Source organism: Pantherophis guttatus, chromosome 2 (assembly GCF_059756535.1).
Source record: "Pantherophis guttatus breed Tessera chromosome 2, ASM5975653v1, whole genome shotgun sequence".
NCBI lineage: Eukaryota > Metazoa > Chordata > Lepidosauria > Squamata > Colubridae > Pantherophis > Pantherophis guttatus.
The window spans coordinates 57,636,733-57,657,547 of NC_142064.1; the positions used below are offsets into that span (position 1 = coordinate 57,636,733).

The 20,815-nt window shown below is 35.4% G+C and overlaps 1 protein-coding gene across 1 annotated transcript in view; it reads left to right on the forward strand.

Moving 5' to 3' along the window:
• The window catches only part of ADAMTS19 (ADAM metallopeptidase with thrombospondin type 1 motif 19), a 99,334-nt gene that overhangs the window by 42,586 nt on the left and 35,933 nt on the right, over positions 1–20,815 (forward strand). The window contains exons 9-12 of the mRNA XM_034410006.3: positions 7,337–7,477; positions 11,772–11,922; positions 15,209–15,310; positions 18,124–18,254. Coding sequence (XP_034265897.2) covers positions 7,337–7,477; positions 11,772–11,922; positions 15,209–15,310; positions 18,124–18,254 — 525 coding nt within the window. The remainder of the gene's footprint in view (positions 1–7,336; positions 7,478–11,771; positions 11,923–15,208; positions 15,311–18,123; positions 18,255–20,815) is intronic.

The following is a 20,815-nucleotide window of genomic DNA, read 5'->3' on the forward strand; positions in this document are numbered from 1 at the left end:
GACTGTTAAATGACTAGATTCTAGTGTATAGACTTGAGCAATAAATCTTAATTGGAACTTAATGTACAATCATGATTCTTTGCCCCTGACAGAGACTTAGAAAACAAGGGAAATGATTCTTTAAAAAAAAAAAAGGGGGGGGTTAATTTTTGGATTTCTGGAAACCAGATAGAATGTTTGCTGGACATGAAATTTCACATGAAAAAGAACAGAGGAACAGTCACATCAGAAGACTACTACGATTAAGGAAATTTTTTCCAAGGCCATAGCCTCCACTTACTTTTACAACAGAATCCTGAGTCCAAGAGAATCCTCATACTGTGGTCCTGCTGTCCACAGGAAGGAAGCATCCTGCTGAAAACCCAAATTAGTTCAACCACTTATACAATCAGCAAGTTTCTGAATGAAAGAGCCGTCATACTTGGGACAAGTTCCCTCCAATTTATTTTCCGATTAGCAGGGCTTACTTCCTGTTTCAGAACTTGATTGAGACAATGGAAATCAAAATGTGATTAGAAAAATATACCGGTGAAGCCTCAAAAATGGGAGATTTGACTATCTTTTCTCATCATATGGCCTTAATATTTATGCTGTGGGATGAACAAAGGAACAGGAATCTTGTCTAGTTCTCTCCTTTTATACTCTGGTATTTATTACAGTATTGTTTTGTTAGCTTCTCTGTATAAATATGGAGTTATACTGGAGGATATTGACAGTATCTTATTTTGAATAGAATAGAATAGAATAGAATAGAATAGAATAGAATAGAATAGAATAGAATAGAATAGAATAGAATAGAATAGAATAGAATTCTTTATTGGCCAAGTGTGATTGGACACACAAGGAATTTGTCTTGGTGCATACACTCTCGGAGTACATAAAAGAAAAGATACATTCGTCAAGAATCATAACACTTAATGATAGACATAGGGAAACAGACAATATAAATCTTAAGGATACTAGCAACAAGGTTACAGTCATACAGTCATAAGTGGGAGGAGATGGGTGATAGGAACGATGAGAAGATTTATAGTAATGCAGACTTAGTAACTAGTTTGACAGTGTTGAGGGAATTATTTGTTTAGCAGAATGATGGCATTCGGGAAAAAACTGTTCTTGTATCTAGTTGTTCTATAGTGCTCTATAGCATCATTTTGAGGGTAGGAGTTGAAACAGTTTATGTCCAGGATGCGAGGGGTCTGTAAATATTTTCACAGCCCTCTTTTTGACTCGTGCAGTATACAGGTCCTCAATGGAAGGCAGGTTGGTAGTAATTGTTTTTTCTGCAGTTCTAATTATCCTCTGAAGTCTGTGTCTGTCTTGTTGAGTTGCAGAACCAAACCAGAACAAACAAAATTTACTTCTTAGAATTCTATTTTAGAATTTAATAATAAGATTTGTTTGAAAAGAAAAGCCCAAAACTTAAATTAAAAACAGACTTTGTAAAGTATTGATTCATAAATTGAGTACAATATCAGAGGGATTTTTAAAGCCTGCCATTGTTTATGCAATCATACAAAAAATACAGCAAAAATCATTTTCAGGTAGGATTTATAAGAAGAACTTGCAATGGATAATTTATTTGGATGAAAATACATTTTATAACATTTGATTTTTCAAAAAGCAATTATAAATATGAAATTTAAATCCTGAACGTTAGCTGGTGATTTGGATAGATCAACTACAGAAATTTTCAGCTTGTTCTCAGGTTTTTCTTAAGGGCTTATAGAACATAGAAAAAAACAACTTATTGTCTCCCATTTTCGCAAATAAAATAAAACTGTTAAAATGAAGTTGTCTATATCCATAGGTGAAGCACAAGGAACTTTGGTATAAGGAATTATTGTTGTGTTTCAATTCATGTAGTCATATCTGATTATTCAATGGACTGAATAATCATGACCCAATGGACATTATTCCACTGTCTTCCAGTAATTGCTGCTTTTAATTTTTATGAGCATATACATGTCTCATCAATTAGACTTCTTTTTTCTCTTAGCTTCTTTTTTATCTTTAATTTTTCCCTGAGTCAAGATTTTCTCCAGTAACTGTTGACTTCATATTTTGTCCCAAAATATCTAAGCTTTACTCTTCTGATTAGCATTTCCAGCAAGCAGTCTGATTTCATTTATCTTCGTATTTCATATTACTTCATCTAGTATTGAAATATTGGCTCCTTTTGCAGTGCTAAATAGTCTCATTAATCTTCTCCAGCACCACTATTCAAAGGTGCCCGTTTTCTTTTGTTCAGTCTGTCTGATGGTCCAATTTTCACAGCCATGTTGCAGTTGAGAAAACCATTCCCCCTGTGATGTCTTTTTTGTGTGTAGTTTTGTTATAGTCAGACTATAGTACAGCATTTCTTTTAATGCATTCTGCGTACAAATTAAATAGAGTATACTGTACCTAGGTGCATGTTTTCAGCCATTTATTGCTCTATATTCTGTTCTATAATTCTATTCTGTTGTAGCCTATCCTAGTCATATAAATTTTTCAATAAATTTTATTGAAAAAGGTGGTGATGCACTCCTTTCTCAAGATGCCATCCTTTGACCCAATGACAACTACCAATCAGTCCCCAACCTTCTCTGTGTGGAAGTTGGATTTCAGTCTGAGATTTAGTGCTAAAATAGCTTTGATTGTGTTTCTTGTTGACTTGTGTCAGAACCAGGACAGTGGTTTGTCCATCCTTGTGCACCTTGATTTCTCAGTGACTTTTGATACTGTCGACCACAATATCCTTCTGAACTAATTGTGAGCAACATATTATGGTGTTTCTGTTTCTTATTCCTGGCTAATGACTGGTTTTAGCCATCATTGGTTGTGAGGGAGTGAGCACTTCCTAGACCTGTCTTGCATGAGATGCCACAGGCTTCTACTTTCCTTTTCAACGTCTACATGAAACAGCTAGGTGAGATCATTTGCCACATTGAGGTTTGGTGTCATTAGTATACTGATGATACCCAATTGTATTTCTTCACCCAAATCAGCCTAGTGATGCTGTCAAAGCTCAGTGCCAGTACCTGGAGGCTGTGCAGGTTTGGATGGGGAGGAACTTCTCCAGTTCAGTTGTATCAAGACCAAGTATTGTAGATACTTGGGTCCCTCTATTGCTAATGGTGGAGCAGACAATACTGCAATCCAAAGTTCTTCGCGTACTTACATATTAAATGAATCTATTAATAATACTTAGAATCCATAGAAATACAAAGTGTTGCTGAGCATAAAAATGGATTCTCACATTCATAAGGAAGAAAATAGTTATTGTGTAAACAATGTCCAGGGTAGTATGTACAGGGTAGTTATACGGTTGACCCATATAATTTAGGAGAGCTTTTGAGCAATCTGTATTATTGTTTTGACTTGCAAAACAAATATGAGTTGTACTCAGATTTTATTTAAGACTTAAAAGTTTATAGGCCCTTTTTACATAATGTATGTCATTATTTAGCTAAAATGCAATTGTTCAAATTTGGAACCCAGAGTAAAAAATAAATGCATATCTGACACACCGGGTGGTTTAGAGGGGATGAACTGGCTTGATAAACCTAAGAAGGTGGCATTGGACATTTTTATCAATAGGTACCAAGCTGAAGAGGAGGGCATTAGAAAATTCCAGATGAGCTTAATAAGACTGACTAGTCATTCTCTAAGGTCAAGGTAAAAGACAGTATATCTAGGAATCCTTGACCATTAAAGAGTGAAGCAGACAGAACTAAGAAGGCCTGGAAAAGATATTTATTTTACCTTTTTTTTAAATTGATAACCTGTCCATTTCACTATGGTCACAGCTCTGGATTTCAAGATATAAACATTTTATTGAAAGATTCTCAAAAACTTTAGAGAAACCATATACTAAGAAGCTGCTGAATTTGGTTTCCATTCCTCTCATTGCCTTTTCTCCTTCTGGGACCTTCAGGCTTCTGATTATAGCTTGTAACAATTGGGCCAATACTTTTGTATTTAGAAATACAAGAATAATTCCTGTGCAAAATAATTTCTTAAGGATTTTTGCCTGGCTTCCTGTACCACTTGGTTGCTTGTTGATGAATGGATAAAGTATTGGAGTCCATTTTGGATTTTTGTGGTTTTTCCCCTACAGATCTCCAAAAGCCAGAGAAAGAGAATGTGCTGTAATGGGAGTATCTCTGAAACAAGCAGCTGCTAATTAAGGAAGTAAGTGAGAGTGTTTCTCAAAGATAGGAGAGTCTCTAGTCTACATATTAGTAAGAAGAGAGAGAGGAGTGAGAATCCCAGCTCAGCCCACAACCTATTCTGTAAATGATCGCAAGATTCCTGTGCTACTAGGGAAAGATGTCATTTTCCAAGTCTCTCCCAGCACTTTGAATATAACTTATTTCTGACCATTAGTTGTTATGTCTTGGCTCGTTTCGTCCTGGCAGACTGAAAAGTATTTAAAGGTGGTCAAAGATAGGAGAGATACAAATTCAAAATTTGTGTCCGAAAGGAGTCCACATGGGCAAACTGTTTTCAGTGTATGAGCCCTCCCCTCAGTACAAAGAGTTGACTGAAGAAAGCTTCTCTGCAGTTCACAACGAGACATTCCCAGAAGTGTGAAGCTTCTTCACGCCTGTCCTGAAAGTGCAATAGGAAAAAAAGCTAGAAGCTTCTTTGAATTGACTATATAAAAGATTCACATTTGAAACCAATGGTGGTAGGTTGTTTTTTTTTAATTGTCACCTCTTTTTTCCTAATAAATCTCACTAATCATATTGAGTTCTTTCTTGGTTTTCATTTCAGTCCTAATTGTTGCTATAAGTTATGGACTGAAGTAATATCTTCCTGGACTGATGATTTGGTTATTAGTCATATTTTAATTTAGAAGAAGGAGCTTGTGATCTGAGTCACATTCAGCAACAAGACTTGGTGTAATATAATTAGTGTAACATCTTTTTTCAAAATAAATATTGTGTCGGCAAGGTACTTCAAGTCGCTGTAGAACTGCTTCAAATACCTCAGTAGTTGGCAAGGGGTTTGGGTTATGTTAATATTAATTGGCTGGCCTTGGACTCAAATTGAATCATTCTCATGTGGTTGCATCTTTCTTAGTGGCTGCTCCAGTTCTTTGGTGATTTTTTTCTTAGTCTCCAGTAGAAGATCTGATTCTTCTCTGATGTGAAGTGATTAATTTCAGTTCATGTCAATTTCCTGATTTCCAGAATGTCAATGTTTAGCCTTGACTCTTCTGCTTGACAATATTAAATTTGTCTTGGTTCATGGTTATGATCACACCAGTACTATAATATTATTTCAACACTGAACTTTCTTTTTATTGCTGGACACACTGACAGGTAGACATCCTCTGAACCTTAATACAGCTACATCATACGCTTCAATGCTATCATAATTTCCCCCTGCTCATTTACCTTCCAATATTCAGGACTCATCTTCTATGTCATATTGTGAATACCTGCTTGTGAATGTCTGTTTGGTTTACTTGGTAAAATATTTGAGTAGCTGTCATTTCCTTTCACTGGAGCTTATTTAGCTTGATCCTTCACCTATGAGCTGCCCATCATGGTGACCTTCAAAAAATATACATTTTCTGCTGTCCAATACCATAACTTAAATGCACAAATTCCTTCACCACAAGACAACCTACATCTTCACTACAAGATAATAGAGATAGGAACATAAGCATCTTATATTGGGCAGCTTAGAATGGGCAGCTAAGGATATTTTATTTTTTTAAATTTGATTTATATGCCGCCCTTCTCCAGAGACTCAGGGCGGCTTACAATGCGTTAAGCAATAAGCAATAGCCTTCATACTTTTGTATATTTATACAAAGTCAGCTTATTTCCCCCACAAACTGAGTCCTCAATTTACCTACCTTAGAAAGGATGGAAGGCTGAGTCAACCTTGAGCCTGGTGAGATTCGAACTTACAGTAATTGCAGACAGCTGGTGTTAATCACAATGCTATCAGTCTGCTGAGCCACCAGCAGATTTTATTATTCATTTGTTATTTATTGCATTTATTTGTTATTATTTGGAAGGTTATTTATTTTCCTTGTTTTAAATTTGTTTGATTATATTAGGATAGTTAACTGCCCATAGTTGGCCAATAATTAGAGTAGCATAAATCTTGTAAAATAAATAAATTTATATTAAAGCATAATTTTATTCATATATGACAACCCTTGAAATATGTTGGACTTATAATTAGCTGAATATCATCTGTTGAATTTCATCATTGAATGGAGATTTGAATCTGCATCTATTTCATCTATTCCTACTTTCCAACCACTATACTGAGGGTTATATTTCTGTACCAGATTGATGATAGAAGACTTTTATCTCTCTGTTTTCCTTGGTTGTGTTATGATTATTTTTTTCATTACTGCAAAGGAAATTGCAATACAATACAGGTAGTTCTTGACTTATAATAGTTTGTTTTGTGACCATTCAAAGTTTACAATGGCACTGAAAAAAGTGACTTATGACCATTTTTCACACTTATGACTGTTGCGGCATCCTCATGGTCTCGTGATCAAAATTCAGATGCTTGGCAACTGACTCATATTTATGACAGTTGCAAAGTCAATGAGGAAGCCAGATTCACTTAACAAGTGTATTATTAACTTAATAACTGCAGTGATTCACTTAACAACTATGACAAGAAAGGTCATAAAATGGGCCAAAGCTCACTTAACATCTGTCTCGCTTAGCAACAGAAATTTTGGGCTCAATTGTGATCATAAGTTGAGGACTACCTATAACCCACTTTTTTTCTGGTGGAAACAAAACTTGTTGCAATGGGAAACAACAATTATCAACTGCAAGCCTAAGGCTGGTTATTTGAATTATGATGTACTCAGATACTTTTCTGAAATAAGTCAGACCATAACCAATATATGTATTAGATTGCTCAGCAAAGCGTAGACATACCTAACTAGACAAACATAAATCTGAACCAAATGAATACATTCAAGTAATCATAGTCTTGTTTATCATGATGTGTTGAATAAGCCAGGTTGGCAGGATTCATTCAATGCACTAAGCCACAAATCAAGGATTATAAATAAGAATGGCTAAGTCTCAGTTTTAAATCCAAGGAATAATACTGTATTAATTTAACTGAAATTAAGAAGAAATGATAGACATGTGTGTCATTATGTGTATATGACTGTCTAAATGTCTATCATCAATTTAAACTTTAAATAATTAATTAAATTCTCTTTGTTCTTTAAATATTGCAAGCATGTTAAGGTTCTGTTTTATGTTGGAAATTTACATTCTGTTGTGTAACATTTGAGAAGCTGCTTTTATACTGTTCTTCCCTTAAAATACACTGTTTTCCAAACTTGTTTCAGCATGGGAATAAATCATGACAATGACCACCCATCTTGTGCAGATGGTCTCCACATCATGTCTGGAGAATGGATCAAAGGGCAAAACCTTGGGGACGTTTCATGGTCCCACTGTAGCAGAGACGACCTAGAAAAATTTCTCAGGTAATTCATTCAAGAAGTGGATATAGTTACAATCAGGCTTTTATTTTGTTCAATTATTTTTTTTCCTGGTGATTATAAATTTCAGGTATGCCAAGCTTTCAATACCTTACTACAATACTATCAGATTGAAAAGAACTATTTCTGAAAATTGCTTGCTATTCTTTAGAAATATTATTACTCAATACTTACCTGAGGCAGAAGCAGTTTTTAACAAGGTATTTCTTTAGATTTCAGCATTGTTGGGAGTACTCAATAAATGTTAGTATTAACTTAAAAATTAAAATCCCATATCATGTATATGATGACAGTTGAATACATACATACATACATACATACATACATACATACATACATACATACGTATGTATGTATATACCGTGTTTCTCTGTGTTTCTACCCTGTCTTATATTTTTTTGAACCCTGAAATAAGCACTTAGCCTTATTACCATGCACTCAAAAGCCTGATTGGGCTTATTATCAGGAAATGTCTTATATATATATGTGTGTTTTTCTATTGAGACACCTGGTCTACCCCAGCATGTGGGAGGGAGCATACTGCATCCCTTTTGCCTTTCAGCTCCAATCCAGGAACCTTCAAGCAGTCGCATTCATGACAAACCATTTTATACCAAATTTATATTTATTTCTTTATCAGCGAAATATAAATTTTATATATATGTGTGTGTGTGTGTGTGTGTGTGTGTGTGTGTGTAGTTAATATTTCGGGTTTCTTCCCGTGTAATTGTGGATATATCCCTAAAAGGGTAGAATACCTCTCAGACCCATAGTAAGTTCCATAGGCTCACCTTTACAAAATCTAGCCAGATATTTAGCAAAACATCTGCAACCTTACGCAGAATCTGCTGCTTCATATGTACAGAACTCATACCATTTCATACAAATAATAAAAAAGCAACACATAAAAGAAAATGACCTTCTTGCAAGCTTTGATGTTGTATCACTATTCACACAAATACCTGTCAAAGAAGCCCTGTCATCAATTAAAAACAAATATCAACTACCAAAACATATCACAGACTTAACAGAACATTGTTTATCCAACACATATTTCATACACAGAGGACAGATATAAACAAGTAGAAGGTGCACCAATGGGATCACCATTATCACCAGTCATCGCTAATCTTTTCATGGAAGAATTCGAATCCAATGCCTTAGAAAAAACTGTTAACAAACCAAAATTATGGCTCAGATACGTTGATGACACTTTTGTGATCTGGCCACATGGAAGAGATAAATTGGAAAACTTCTTAGTATATTTGAACAGCCTCCATCCCAAAATAAAGTTCACCATGGAGATAGAATCAGAAAACCAGTTACCTTTCCTCGATGTATTAATTTATAAAAAATCTGATGGCACCTTAGGACATACCATCTATCAAAAGAAGACACATACGAACCGCTATCTCAACGCCAAATCACACCACCATCCAGCACAAATAAACTCTGTTGCCAAAACATTAACCACAAGAACTAAACGTCTGGCTGATGAAGCACATTTACAAACAGAATTATATACACTAACTAATGTACTGACATCAAATGGGTTCTGTAGAAATAAAGTCATCAATATGATCAAACATACAACACCAAGACAGAATAAAAAAACAACAACAACAAGAGGAACAAAACAATGGGAAAGCCATTTTGCCCTATATTAGGGGAACAACAGATAAAATTAGCAAAGTACTACATAAACACAACATCAAAACCATATTTTGCACAGATAGAAAGATATCGTCCATTCTGAGAAACCCTAAAGACAAAATAGAATTAGAAGATCAAGGCATATACGAAATCCCGTGTGCTTCCTGCCCATCAACATACATTGGACAGACCAACAGAAGAATGAGTGTGCGCATCGAGGAACACAAAAACTCAATACAAAAACAAGAACACACATCATCATTAGTTCAACACATAAATACAACAGGACACAATATTAATTTTAATAACACAAAAACAGTTGCAAAAATAGAACATCTCAATGGCAGGATAATCAGAGAAGCAATTGAAATAGAAAAAAGACCATATTGCATGAATAAATGGGATGACACTTCACATCTGCCTACTATTTGGAAACCTGCTCTCATATATAGACGAATCTTAACACCAAATATAAAACATAGACCAAACATTAATCAAAAAACAAATCCCAACCAAATCATATTCAAACCAGCCACAAAGATGAAGCCCTGCCACCTAGTGGAGAAAAACCGACCATACACCCGAAGCCAAGCCAATAAACACATACTGGGACTCCCAACCAATCAGAATGAAAAGGTGGAGCCATCCCAGAATACCAGCACCAGATTTCAAATAGCAACAGCAGTTACTGCAAAAGACTGCTGACATAAGCCTGATGATGGCAGATGGGATTCTGTCGAAACGTCGCTTCTACCCTTTTAGGGATATATCCACAATTACACGGGAAGAAACCCGAAATATTAACTATACACACATACATACCCGTGAAAACTTACATAAACAAATATATATATATATATATATATATATATATATATATATATATATATATATATATATATATATATATATGTATGTATGTATGTATGTATGTATGTATGTATGTATGTATGTATGTATGTATGTATGTATATGTGTGTGTGTATGTGTGTTTATATATATATAAACTGTCACTATTCATTATTCATCTAAGTAAGGTGAATGTCCCAGATTATGATAGAAGTCTAGTCACTAGTTTGCCTCCACTCACTAATCTTTTGAATTTCTCAAACTTTTGATACATACCTTTTGAGACAAAAAAGAATATCAGAATTCCTTAGCAAGGTGATAAAAGAGAGGAGAAGAGAAAGTCATGAAAGACCATGACTGGAAGGATATACAGTGATTCTACATGCATACCTGCTAGTAATAATGAGCACTTTAGTTCTTCCTTTTTTCTTTCCTTTTAGAGAGGCATATATCAGGAGAAAAGCAAATTACGAAGGAAGTTGCCTTCCCAACCCCTTATTTATATAGAATAGACCGAATCCAGGTTAGAAAACTGGGTGTTTCCTTGTAATTAGAAAATCAAAATGGAAGTCACTCTCAGTAGTTCGAAAACCAAACTGATTGGTTAGAAAACCTAAATGGAAGTCATTTTCCTCAGCTTTGGAAGATGCAGAGAAACAGACTGACTGAGGTATTTACTGAATGCTTGACTAAACCAATACAACAAACAGACAATCAGAAAGCAACTAAATCTTGAATTGGCAGTACCAAAAAATAACTAGTTCCAGTTAATCCTTACTTAATGATCTTAATTGGGACTGGAACTTCTGTTATTAAGCAAAGTAGTTGTTAGGCGAAATAGCATGTGATCATGTCACTTAGCAATAGCAATTCCAGTATCCCAGTTACACTTGGTTGTTAGGTGAAGATGATGCCGTTGTTAGGCAATAACTTCACTCTTCTCCTGTCCTGAGTAAATTGTCATCTCTGCAGCCTCCTTCCCAGTTGGGCCAGATGAGATCTCGTTGGCAGACTCTGCTGCCTGCCATTCTTACCTAAGTAAGAATCACTTGTATTTTTAATTTTTTAAAATATTGCAATGCCCTTTTATTTTTGCAGTATTAGAAAAAGTGTTAGAAGTCCATTTCATGCAATATTACATGTGTATTTTGTGACAGGATTTTGAATTCCCTGGTTAGAATTATCCATAATATTTCCACAATAGAGTTAAGTAGTATAGGGATTCTATACAATAAAATTAGAAACTGAATTCAGGCTTGTACCCAGACGAATCCTATATATTTTATCTTTAGTTTATCCAGTTCTTCTTTGTGTTTAATAGGTGTTTAATTTAAAATGGGAAATTATGGAGCAAGATTTTTTGTATTGACCTTAGATTGAGGTTCAGCGGTATTCAAAGATATTCAAAGTCACATTACATGACTTTATTTCCCAAACATATTTGGACTTGTGTTCTTTCCTCATCACTTTCACATGTAATGCTCTTGAATAATGAGTTCCCTGCCCAATATTTCAACTAATTTTGTTTTTCACCTAATTCTTGGGGGGGGGGGGTGTTGAATGGAGACACATGGACCTCCTCCAAGTACTACTGTTTAAAGTGGTTTTTCTACTGAAAGCTGCCTCACATTCATGGACATATGTCATATTATCCTCTTTTTCACTAATATAAAAACATTCTTTGTTAAATTAAAGCAAGATTGAGTTTTAAAGCTTTCATCTTAATTCTACATAAAGCATATATGTTATTATTCACCAATCTCTTATGCATTGCCAGGTCAAAGGCCAGTAACTGCTTGCTGCATACAAATCCCCAGAGCCTCAATTCTGTGATTATTCCTTCAAAACTCCCTGGGATAACATACAGTGCAGATGAACAATGTCAGATTCTTTTTGGACCAACTGCCTCTTTCTGCCAAGAAATGCAGGTAGGAATAATAGATTACTGCCATTTATGATTTAACAGTATACCCAGTTTTAAAGCTTGCTGTTTTGCCTTTCTGTACTTTGTGTAGAATAATAACATTGAAGAAATAATAATAGCAAAGGATTAAAGGAATGAAAAAATATAGAACAATTCTGAATGTTTATTAACTATTCAAAGCTTCTTCATATTGTTTCCATTCTGTGTTTGATTTTTCAATATTTAAAGGACAGCTATCAAATCAAATCAAACCTTTATAATGGTCATGCAACAGTATAAACCTTCAGATATTATGTGTTACCAAGCTTTCATTCATAAGATAGAATAGATTTTGCATTTCTCTTGCACATTCAAATGCTATTATCCTTGGAAAACAAAGTTGCCTTACTGAATTAGAATGCTTGTTATTGGGGAGATTTTTTTGCTTTTAGATAGGACTTGGAATAAAATGGAAGGAAATATATTAATAGTTTTAATTTTAATTTTATCTTAATTACACCATGTCAAAAGATTAAATAGTGGGCTATAAGCTAGATCCATGATGGTGAACCTACGGCATGCGTGCCCAAAGTGGCCTGGCACGTGCAGCATCGCAGCGGGTTTCTGGCGCGTATGTGCAAGCGATGATCAGCTGGCCTTTGTGCATGCGACAGTGCCGGAAACTGGAAAAGCTGGTCTGTGAGCTGGGAATGGGGCTTCCTCAAACATCAGAATTGTGAGTGTCCAGAAAGAAGGAGGACCAATGGAAATTCTCTCTTCTGCAGTGTCATTGGTCAGAGTCTCCCTTGACTTCACCCACTGGAGCAGAGAGTTCCGCACAAAGAAGAAGCCCAAGTTGGTTATTAAAGCCAAGATCCCCCCTCCCACTTTCTCTGGTTCGCTCTCTTCGCAGAACTGTCTCTCCTCCTTCAGGTGAAGTCCCAAAGGGCTCTGCCTGGAGACCGATGACGCTCAAGCAGGGAGAATTCTCATTGATGCTACCCCTCATTCTGGCCCCTCCCATCTCAAAAGTCCGAAATAAACACTTCCTTTCCCAATGCAGAACTGCGGATTCCTCTTCTGGAGCTGGAAGCATCTAGCAGGACACACATGTGTGTGAGCATGTGGGCCGCCAGCTGATTGGTGCATGTGCATGTGCGGCAGTAACTGGAAGACTTGCTGGCGCATCGGAAACCAGAAGTGCCTTATCCAGTGTGCGCATGTCCCATGAGCAGCTCCTCTTCCTAGTCGCAGCCTTGACGAAGTGCTCCCTTTTCAGCACTCGGTGCCGAAAAGGTTCACCATCACTGAGCTAGATGTTTCCACTCAAATAATCAGGAATGTTGCATGAAGGCTAATTTATTAGTTTGAAGGCTGTCACAGTGAGGCCTTTTCCTGCATTAAAATGAATTTTAAAATGGTAAAAATATAGAGCATTTTATTCTTTATAAAAAAGAATTGTTTCATTAAATGAAACAGTGAACTGAGGACCCAGTTTGTGGGGGCAATAAGCTGACTTTGTATAAAATATACAAAAGAATGAAGGCTATTGCTTAACGCATTGTAAGCCGCCCTGAGTCTCCGGAGAAGGGCGGCATATAAATCAAATTAAAAAAAAAATTAATTAAAATTATTTAAAATGTAATAAACATAATTATATAAAACATAATTATATTAATACATAATATAATTATATAAAAACATAATTATATTAAGTAAAATTTTAAAACATTGAGAAATAGCTATTAAATAGCTATTTCATTTTGGTGAGCATTCTTTATTCACCAAAATAATGGATTGAAAAATAATATTTATTAACAATCACATCTAGGATGATATAATTTTGGAACTTCATTCTACCAAAATCTGTCCAAATTTCCCTTTTACACTTTTATAATCTCTTATTAGTGAGTAGAAAGATCATCTTGTTTTTCTTCTTTCCTACCTCCCACTTCCTCTTTCTTCTTTTTATTCTCCAAGGCTGGTGGCGTTGTTCCTTTCTTTCTTTGGCCAATAGAGAAATTTTACTTGTTTCTTTGCCACGACTGACTGTCCTGCACATCTGTCCATGGATACAAAAATAATATCTACCTGTCAAATCACCTTCATTACAACCACAGAATTTGAAATGTTACTCTCAGAATGTAATCATGATTTGAAGTGTAAATACACTACTATAAGGAGTCTGCAGTTCCAACAACTATCATCAAGGTTCATCCTTTTGCAACCTTGTGATATATGTAAGAAAAATGGGGGCTTACTTGGTGATGTCATTTCTTTTCAGACAGGCGAGTTTGACACCCTCCCAATACTATTGCTACTAATGATTTATGTATTAAAATATCAATATATTAAAAGATACACATACATGTCATGATTATAAGGAAATAGTTGGCTTCATTGATTTTTAAATTTATTACGTTATATGCTATTTTTTCTTATATCAGTTTATATAATACAGATTAGAAATATGAAATAAATTATTAATTCACATTAATTTCCCTGAAATTGGAATATGCATATTTGAATTCATTTTGTGTCTTTTAGCAAACTAGTTTGGCCTAGTGGTTAAGGTGCAGGACTAGGAATTGGGAAAGCAGAATTTTAATCCTGCTTTAGGCTTGAAAGAGATCTGGGTGACTTTAGGCCAGTTATTCTCTCCCAATCCTAGGATGAAGGCAATGACCAACCACTTCCATAACTACTGCTGTGAATAATTGCAAGGATTTGTCTACGTAGTTGCCAGGAGTCAAATTAGAAATGAAGGGATGGAAAAGGCAACTTTACTTATAAACTATGTGAAGAATAAAATGGAATTACTGTCATTCTAGTCTTCTATTATTCTTTACATTTAGTGTTTCTGTAATGTAATTATTTAATCTCTCATGTTTATATTTGTTTATGTATGTTCAATTTTGAAGTTATGTATTAAAAATATCCTAATCAGATTCTTCTCCAGGGAATGTACAGACAGAAATTGTTTTCAAGAGATACATTACAGTCCATTAAACTACATAAAGCCAAAACTTTAAATTGGATGATTAATTGCCTTCACAAAGCAAATTGAAGTTGGAAATAGTACCAGAAAAGGCAATCCCAATTTTATATTTATGTAAGCTAAACAAACAAATCCTTTTTTATTTTGCAGTCAGATCTACAGTATTTCTGTATTGAAGTCATGAAAAGAGATTACAGTATATTCTATATCAAAAGCATAATTTATTCACAGCTTCTTTATTCACATGTTTCTTGTGAAAGTTATGAAGAACATTTATATACAAGTTTCTACATTTCTATTTATTTATTTCCAGCATGTTATTTGCGCTGGGTTATGGTGTAAAGTTGAAGGTGAGAAAGAATGTAAAACTAAGTTGGATCCACCGATGGATGGAACAGATTGCGACACTGGAAAGGTGCATTATAACACTATTAATTTTTAATAAGTGAATTTGTTTATATGTGATCTTAAATCTATATTTCATTGCATCATTTTTATTTAAAATGTGATTATTCTAAAGTGCTAACTAATTGGTTTAAATATTATACCTCCATTAATATACAAAGGATATTTCCGCAGCGGTTGCTATTATTTAATTGAAAGCACTTAGTCTTTGTAGAAAATGCAGAATTTCAAAGTTGTAACTACAAGAAATGAATTATTCTATTTTTAGTGGGTTTTTTTTTTTATCTATGATTAACTTCATTATTGCTTACTTATTATGCAGCAGAATTTCAAATAACTTAGAATAATGCTACCGTATTGATTTAAAGTCAAACTGGCACATCATTTTCAATTCCAGTGAAACTTGTGACCTATCAGTAAGAGTTGAGACCCTTATTTTCAGAAGGGAAATACAAATCAGTAAAATAAATAGGTTATTTCATTAAATGAAATCCATAACTATTTAAATCAATGGCAGTCTCATACAATCAACCAACAACCGGAAAAACCTTAGTTCTAGATTATTGTAACTAATTTATAGCATTTTAAGCCAAACCTCACTATTAGGTTTCTGTCTAATTGTTTTTGGACTTGTGTGGATTTAATATAAAGATTGTAAAAATTTACAATTGTTAGTGATTCTCAAGTGCATGTATCAAAACTACAGCTTATCCCAGGGAAATTAGTGACCTGGCTTATTTAATGAAGTAAAATAACATAAAAATAAACCTTTTAACAAAGAATCTTCTTTTTGATGAACCTAGAAATGCTTTTTGATTATGTGCAGTCATAAAATAGTGAGGATGAAGATATAGAATAGGAAAACTAAAAACAGTTCATTGAAAATAAAAGGACAGGCAGAAAGGCATGTAACTTAAATCTGAAACAATTGACAGTAAAATTTCCTATTTTATCTGAATGCTTTTCTTTATTAGAATAGATGAGATTCATCTATCCATAAAAGGGAGACTAAGAGAATTCGGTAATTGAGATGGCTAAAAGTAACTATATAATCAATGTGATTCTATTTCATAAGTTCCATGGATAATATGGCTGCTGCCAAAATTCTCAATTTTATAGCAGAAGCTTCTAATGATTATCATAAGATATCAAAGAAGGCAGAAAGCTTTTAGGATTTTTCTCTTCATAAGCCAAAATAAATTGGCCTTCCTTTTATGTGGACATCATTTCTTGTTATTTGAGACATTATGCAAAGTTGAACCAGCCTTTTTTTTGTATGTATGTAGAGTTGATTCATGATGCGCTGTGATCTTTATATATATACTTTTAATTGCAGCTATGTTGCCCTAGGCAATGTATTATGTGGATTACAGATTCAAATTTTTATAGGCAAATTATATTATATGAAAATAATGTAATGAGTATTGACTCCTATATGTAACACCTTCCAAAATATTCTAGTTTTAAAATATAGTTTTAAATACATGATTTGGGAACTTAATTTCCAAATCTAACTCTATGGTTTCAGGCATTTCATTCATTGATACAACAGGTAAAAAGACAAAATGTGGACCAGCGTAGACTAGGCAATAAGTTGTTTTAAGAGGAGAGTAAATAGTAAACATGTCTCTTTCATTCTAACTTACCCCTAAGTAGAGAAGATGTAAATAGTAAACATGTCTCTTTCATTCTAACTTACCCCTAAGTAGAGAAGATGTAATTACTCACAGTCACTCATGCCCTAGTCATTTCCCGTCTTGACTATTGCAACACACTCTATATGGGGCTGCCCTTGAAGAGCATCCGGAAGCTCCAGTTGATGCAAAATGCAGTGGCCCGCATGGTTTTGGCAGACCAAAACATGTATCCAAACATGTATCCAAAGTGGCCCGCATGGTTTTGGCAGACCAAAACAGGTGTGAACATGTATCACCTCTCCTGTGGGAGTTGCATTGGCTGCTGATTTGCTTCTGGGTGCAATTCAAGGTCCTGGCTGTCACCTTTAAAGCCCTTCATGGCTTGGCACCAGGTTATCCGAGGGACCATCTTTTGCCGGTCACATCTACCCAACCCATCAGAGCAGGGGGGCAGGGAATGTTGCAGGTCCCATCCCCAAGGGAGATACACCTGGTGGGACCTAGAAGAAAGGCCTTCTCCATGGTGGCTCCCTCTCTCTGGAACATCATTCTCCCAGAGATTATAATGACCTCCACTCTAATACTGTTCCAGAAGGCGCTGATACCTGGTTCTACCAGCAGGCCTGGGGAACCCAGAGCGGGATGGAGCCCATTAAATGGCTCGTGTGATCTGCTGTTGCCGGGATGGGGGTGGCTGGGTGGTAGGGGTGATTTTATTATATTATACTATGTTAAATTATTTGATTCTTTTTATTCTTTTTATTGTTTTAAATGTGGTTTTATATTCTGTAAGCTGCCTTGAGTCGCCATGGGTAAATAGGCTGCAATATAAATTAATTAATTAATTAATTAAATACTAACATTTCTCTATGCAAATATTAAATCTAATTAAAAATAGTTATCCCCTTGATTTTGCACCTTTCAAGAAGAATAGATAGAGTAATAGTGAATTTATTTGAAGGAAAGACTTATTTTTCCCTCCAGCAAATAATTTGCCTTTTAAAAAAATGAGTTCTCCTAAATTTACGAAAAATGCAGTAATGGAGGTGGAATTGCACTTTTATTCCTCTCTGCTTTTGCAATTGTGTCAGATATTGTAGTAAGTAAGGTTCTTTTTGAGTTTGTATAGTAAATTACTTTGTATGTACTTCATACATTTTAAACTAAAAGCTGACATTTGTAATAGTGGTGTAAAGTTGGAGAATGTATCAGTAAAACATCCTTCGCTGGACACATGGAAGCAGAATGGAGTACCTGGAGCTCTTGTAGCAGAACTTGTAACACTGGAATTAGCAGTCGACAACGTAGATGTGCTAGGTAAGCCACAGCTTATTTGTGTTCTGCTTGTCATATTATTTACTAAATTCAAAATTAGTTACGGACAGATGCTCTGTCTACTACTTCACAATGTAAAAAGGATATTATGTAACTAGGGTCATGTTATTACATAAAATTGTAGATTGCCAGTAAACACAAATATTTCAAGTGCTGAGATAAGCACTCTCAAATATATTTCTTTATATACAATTCAGTTTAAGAAAAGAAAACCAAGTAAGTAGTGTTCGGCATGTATTTCTGATTTTTAAATAAATGGTAGAATAAGTTGTTGTTGTTGTTAGTTGTTAAGTCGTGTCCGACCCATCGTGACCCCATAGGCAATGTTCCTCCAGGCCTTCCTGTCCTCTACCACCCTCTGGAGTCCATTTAAGGTCATGCCGACTGCTTCCGTGACTCCATCCAGCCACCTTATTCTCTGTTGTCACATTCTTCTTTTGCCCTCTATCGTTCCCAGCATTAGGCTCTTCTCCAGTGAGTCCTTCCTTTTCATTAAGTGGCCAAAGTATTTGAGTTTCATCTTCAGGATCCAACCTTCTAAAGAGCAGTCAGGATTGATCTCCTCTAGGACTGACTGGTTTGATCGCCTTGCAGTCCAAGGGACTCCATAGTTCAAAGGCCTCAATTCTTTGGCGCTCAGCCTTTCTTATGGTCCAATTTTCACAGCTATACATTGCAACTGGGAAAACCATAGCCTTGACTATACGCACTTTTTTTGGCAGGGTCATGTCTCTGCTTTTTGGTAAGCTATCTAGAGTTGCCATAGCTTTCATCCCCAGGAGCAAGTGTCTTTTAATTTCTTGGCTGCAGTCCCCATCTGCAGTGATATTGGAGCCCAGGAAAATAAAATCTGTCACTACCTCCATTTCTTTCCCATCTATTTGCCAGATATTTAGAGGGTCGGATGCCATGATCTTAGTTTTTTTAATGTTGAGTTTCAAGCCAACTTTTGCACTCTCCTTCTTCACCCGCATCAAGAGGCTCTTTAGTTCCTCTTCACTTTCTGCCATTAGAGTGATATCATCTGCATATCTGACATTGTTGATATTTCTCCCAGCAATCTTAATTCCAACTTTTGATTCATCTAGCCCCGCCTTTCTCATGATGTGCTCTGCATATAAGTTAAATAGGCAGGGCGACAGTATATAGCCTTGCCGGACTCCTTTCCCAATTTTGAACCAATCAGTGGTTCCATGTCCAGTTCTCACTGTTGCTTCTTGACCCGCATATAGGTTTCTCAAGAGACAAATAAGATAGTCTGGTAATCCCATCTCTTTAAAAATTTGCCACAATTTGTTCTGATCCGCACAATCAAAGGCTTTAGCATAGTCAATGAAGCAGAAGTAAATATTTTTCTGGAACTCCCTAGCTTTCTCCATGATCCAGCATATGTTGGCAATTTGATCACTAGTTCCTCTGCCTCTTTGAAATCCTGCCTGTACTTCTGTTCTCAATCCACATACTGCTGGAGCCTAGCTTGTAGGATTTTAAGCATAACTTTACTAGCATGTGAAATGAGTGCAATGGTGCAATAGTTTGAACATTCTTTGGCATTGACTTTCTTTGGAATTGGAATGTAAACTGACCTTTTCCAATCCTGTGGTCACTGTTGAGTTTTCCAAATTTGCTGGCAAATTGAGTGTAGCACTTTTACTGCATCATCTTTTAAGATTTTGAATAGCTCAGCTGGAATACTGTCACCTCCACTAGCTTTGTTGTTGCTCAGATTTCCTAAGGCCCATTTGACTTCACATTCTAGGATGTCTGGCTTGAGGTCAGTGACCACCCCATCTTGGTTATCAGGGACATTAAGTTCATTCTTGTATAGTTCTTCTGTGTAATTTTGCCATCTCTTCTTAATCTCTTCTGCCTCTGTTACTGTAGGTCCCTGCCATGTTGGTCCTTTATCATGCCCATTTTTGCATGAAACGTTCCCTTCATATCTCCAATTTTATTGAAGAGATCTCTGGTCCTCCCTATTCTATTATTTTCTTCTATTTCTTTGCACTGTTCATTTAAAAAAAACATTCTTATCTCTTCTAGCTATTCTCTGGAATTCTGCATTCAATTGAGTGTATCTTTCTCTTTCTCCCTTGCCTTTCGCTTCCCTTCTTTCCTTAGCTATTTGCAAAGCTTCCTCAGACAGCCATTTTGCTTTCTTGCATTTCTTTTTCTTTGGGATGGTTTTAGTTGTTACCTCTTGTACAATGTTGCGAACCTCAGTCCATAGTACTTCAGGCACTCTGTCTATCAGATCTAATTCCTTAAATCTATTTGTCAGCTCTATTGTATATTCATCAGGGATATGATTTAGTTCATGTTTGTTTGTTTGTTTTATGTTTTATTTGATTTGTATACCGCCCTACTCCCGAAGGACTCAGGGCGGTGAACAGCCAAACAATAAAATAACATAGATACAAAAAATTTAAAAAACCAGATAAAATCAGATTAAATCATTTTGGCCCAGACAAATTTAAAACACCCCAATAATTTAAAAACAGATTAAAATTTACATGTTTAAAAAGGGAAGAGATTAGGCCAAG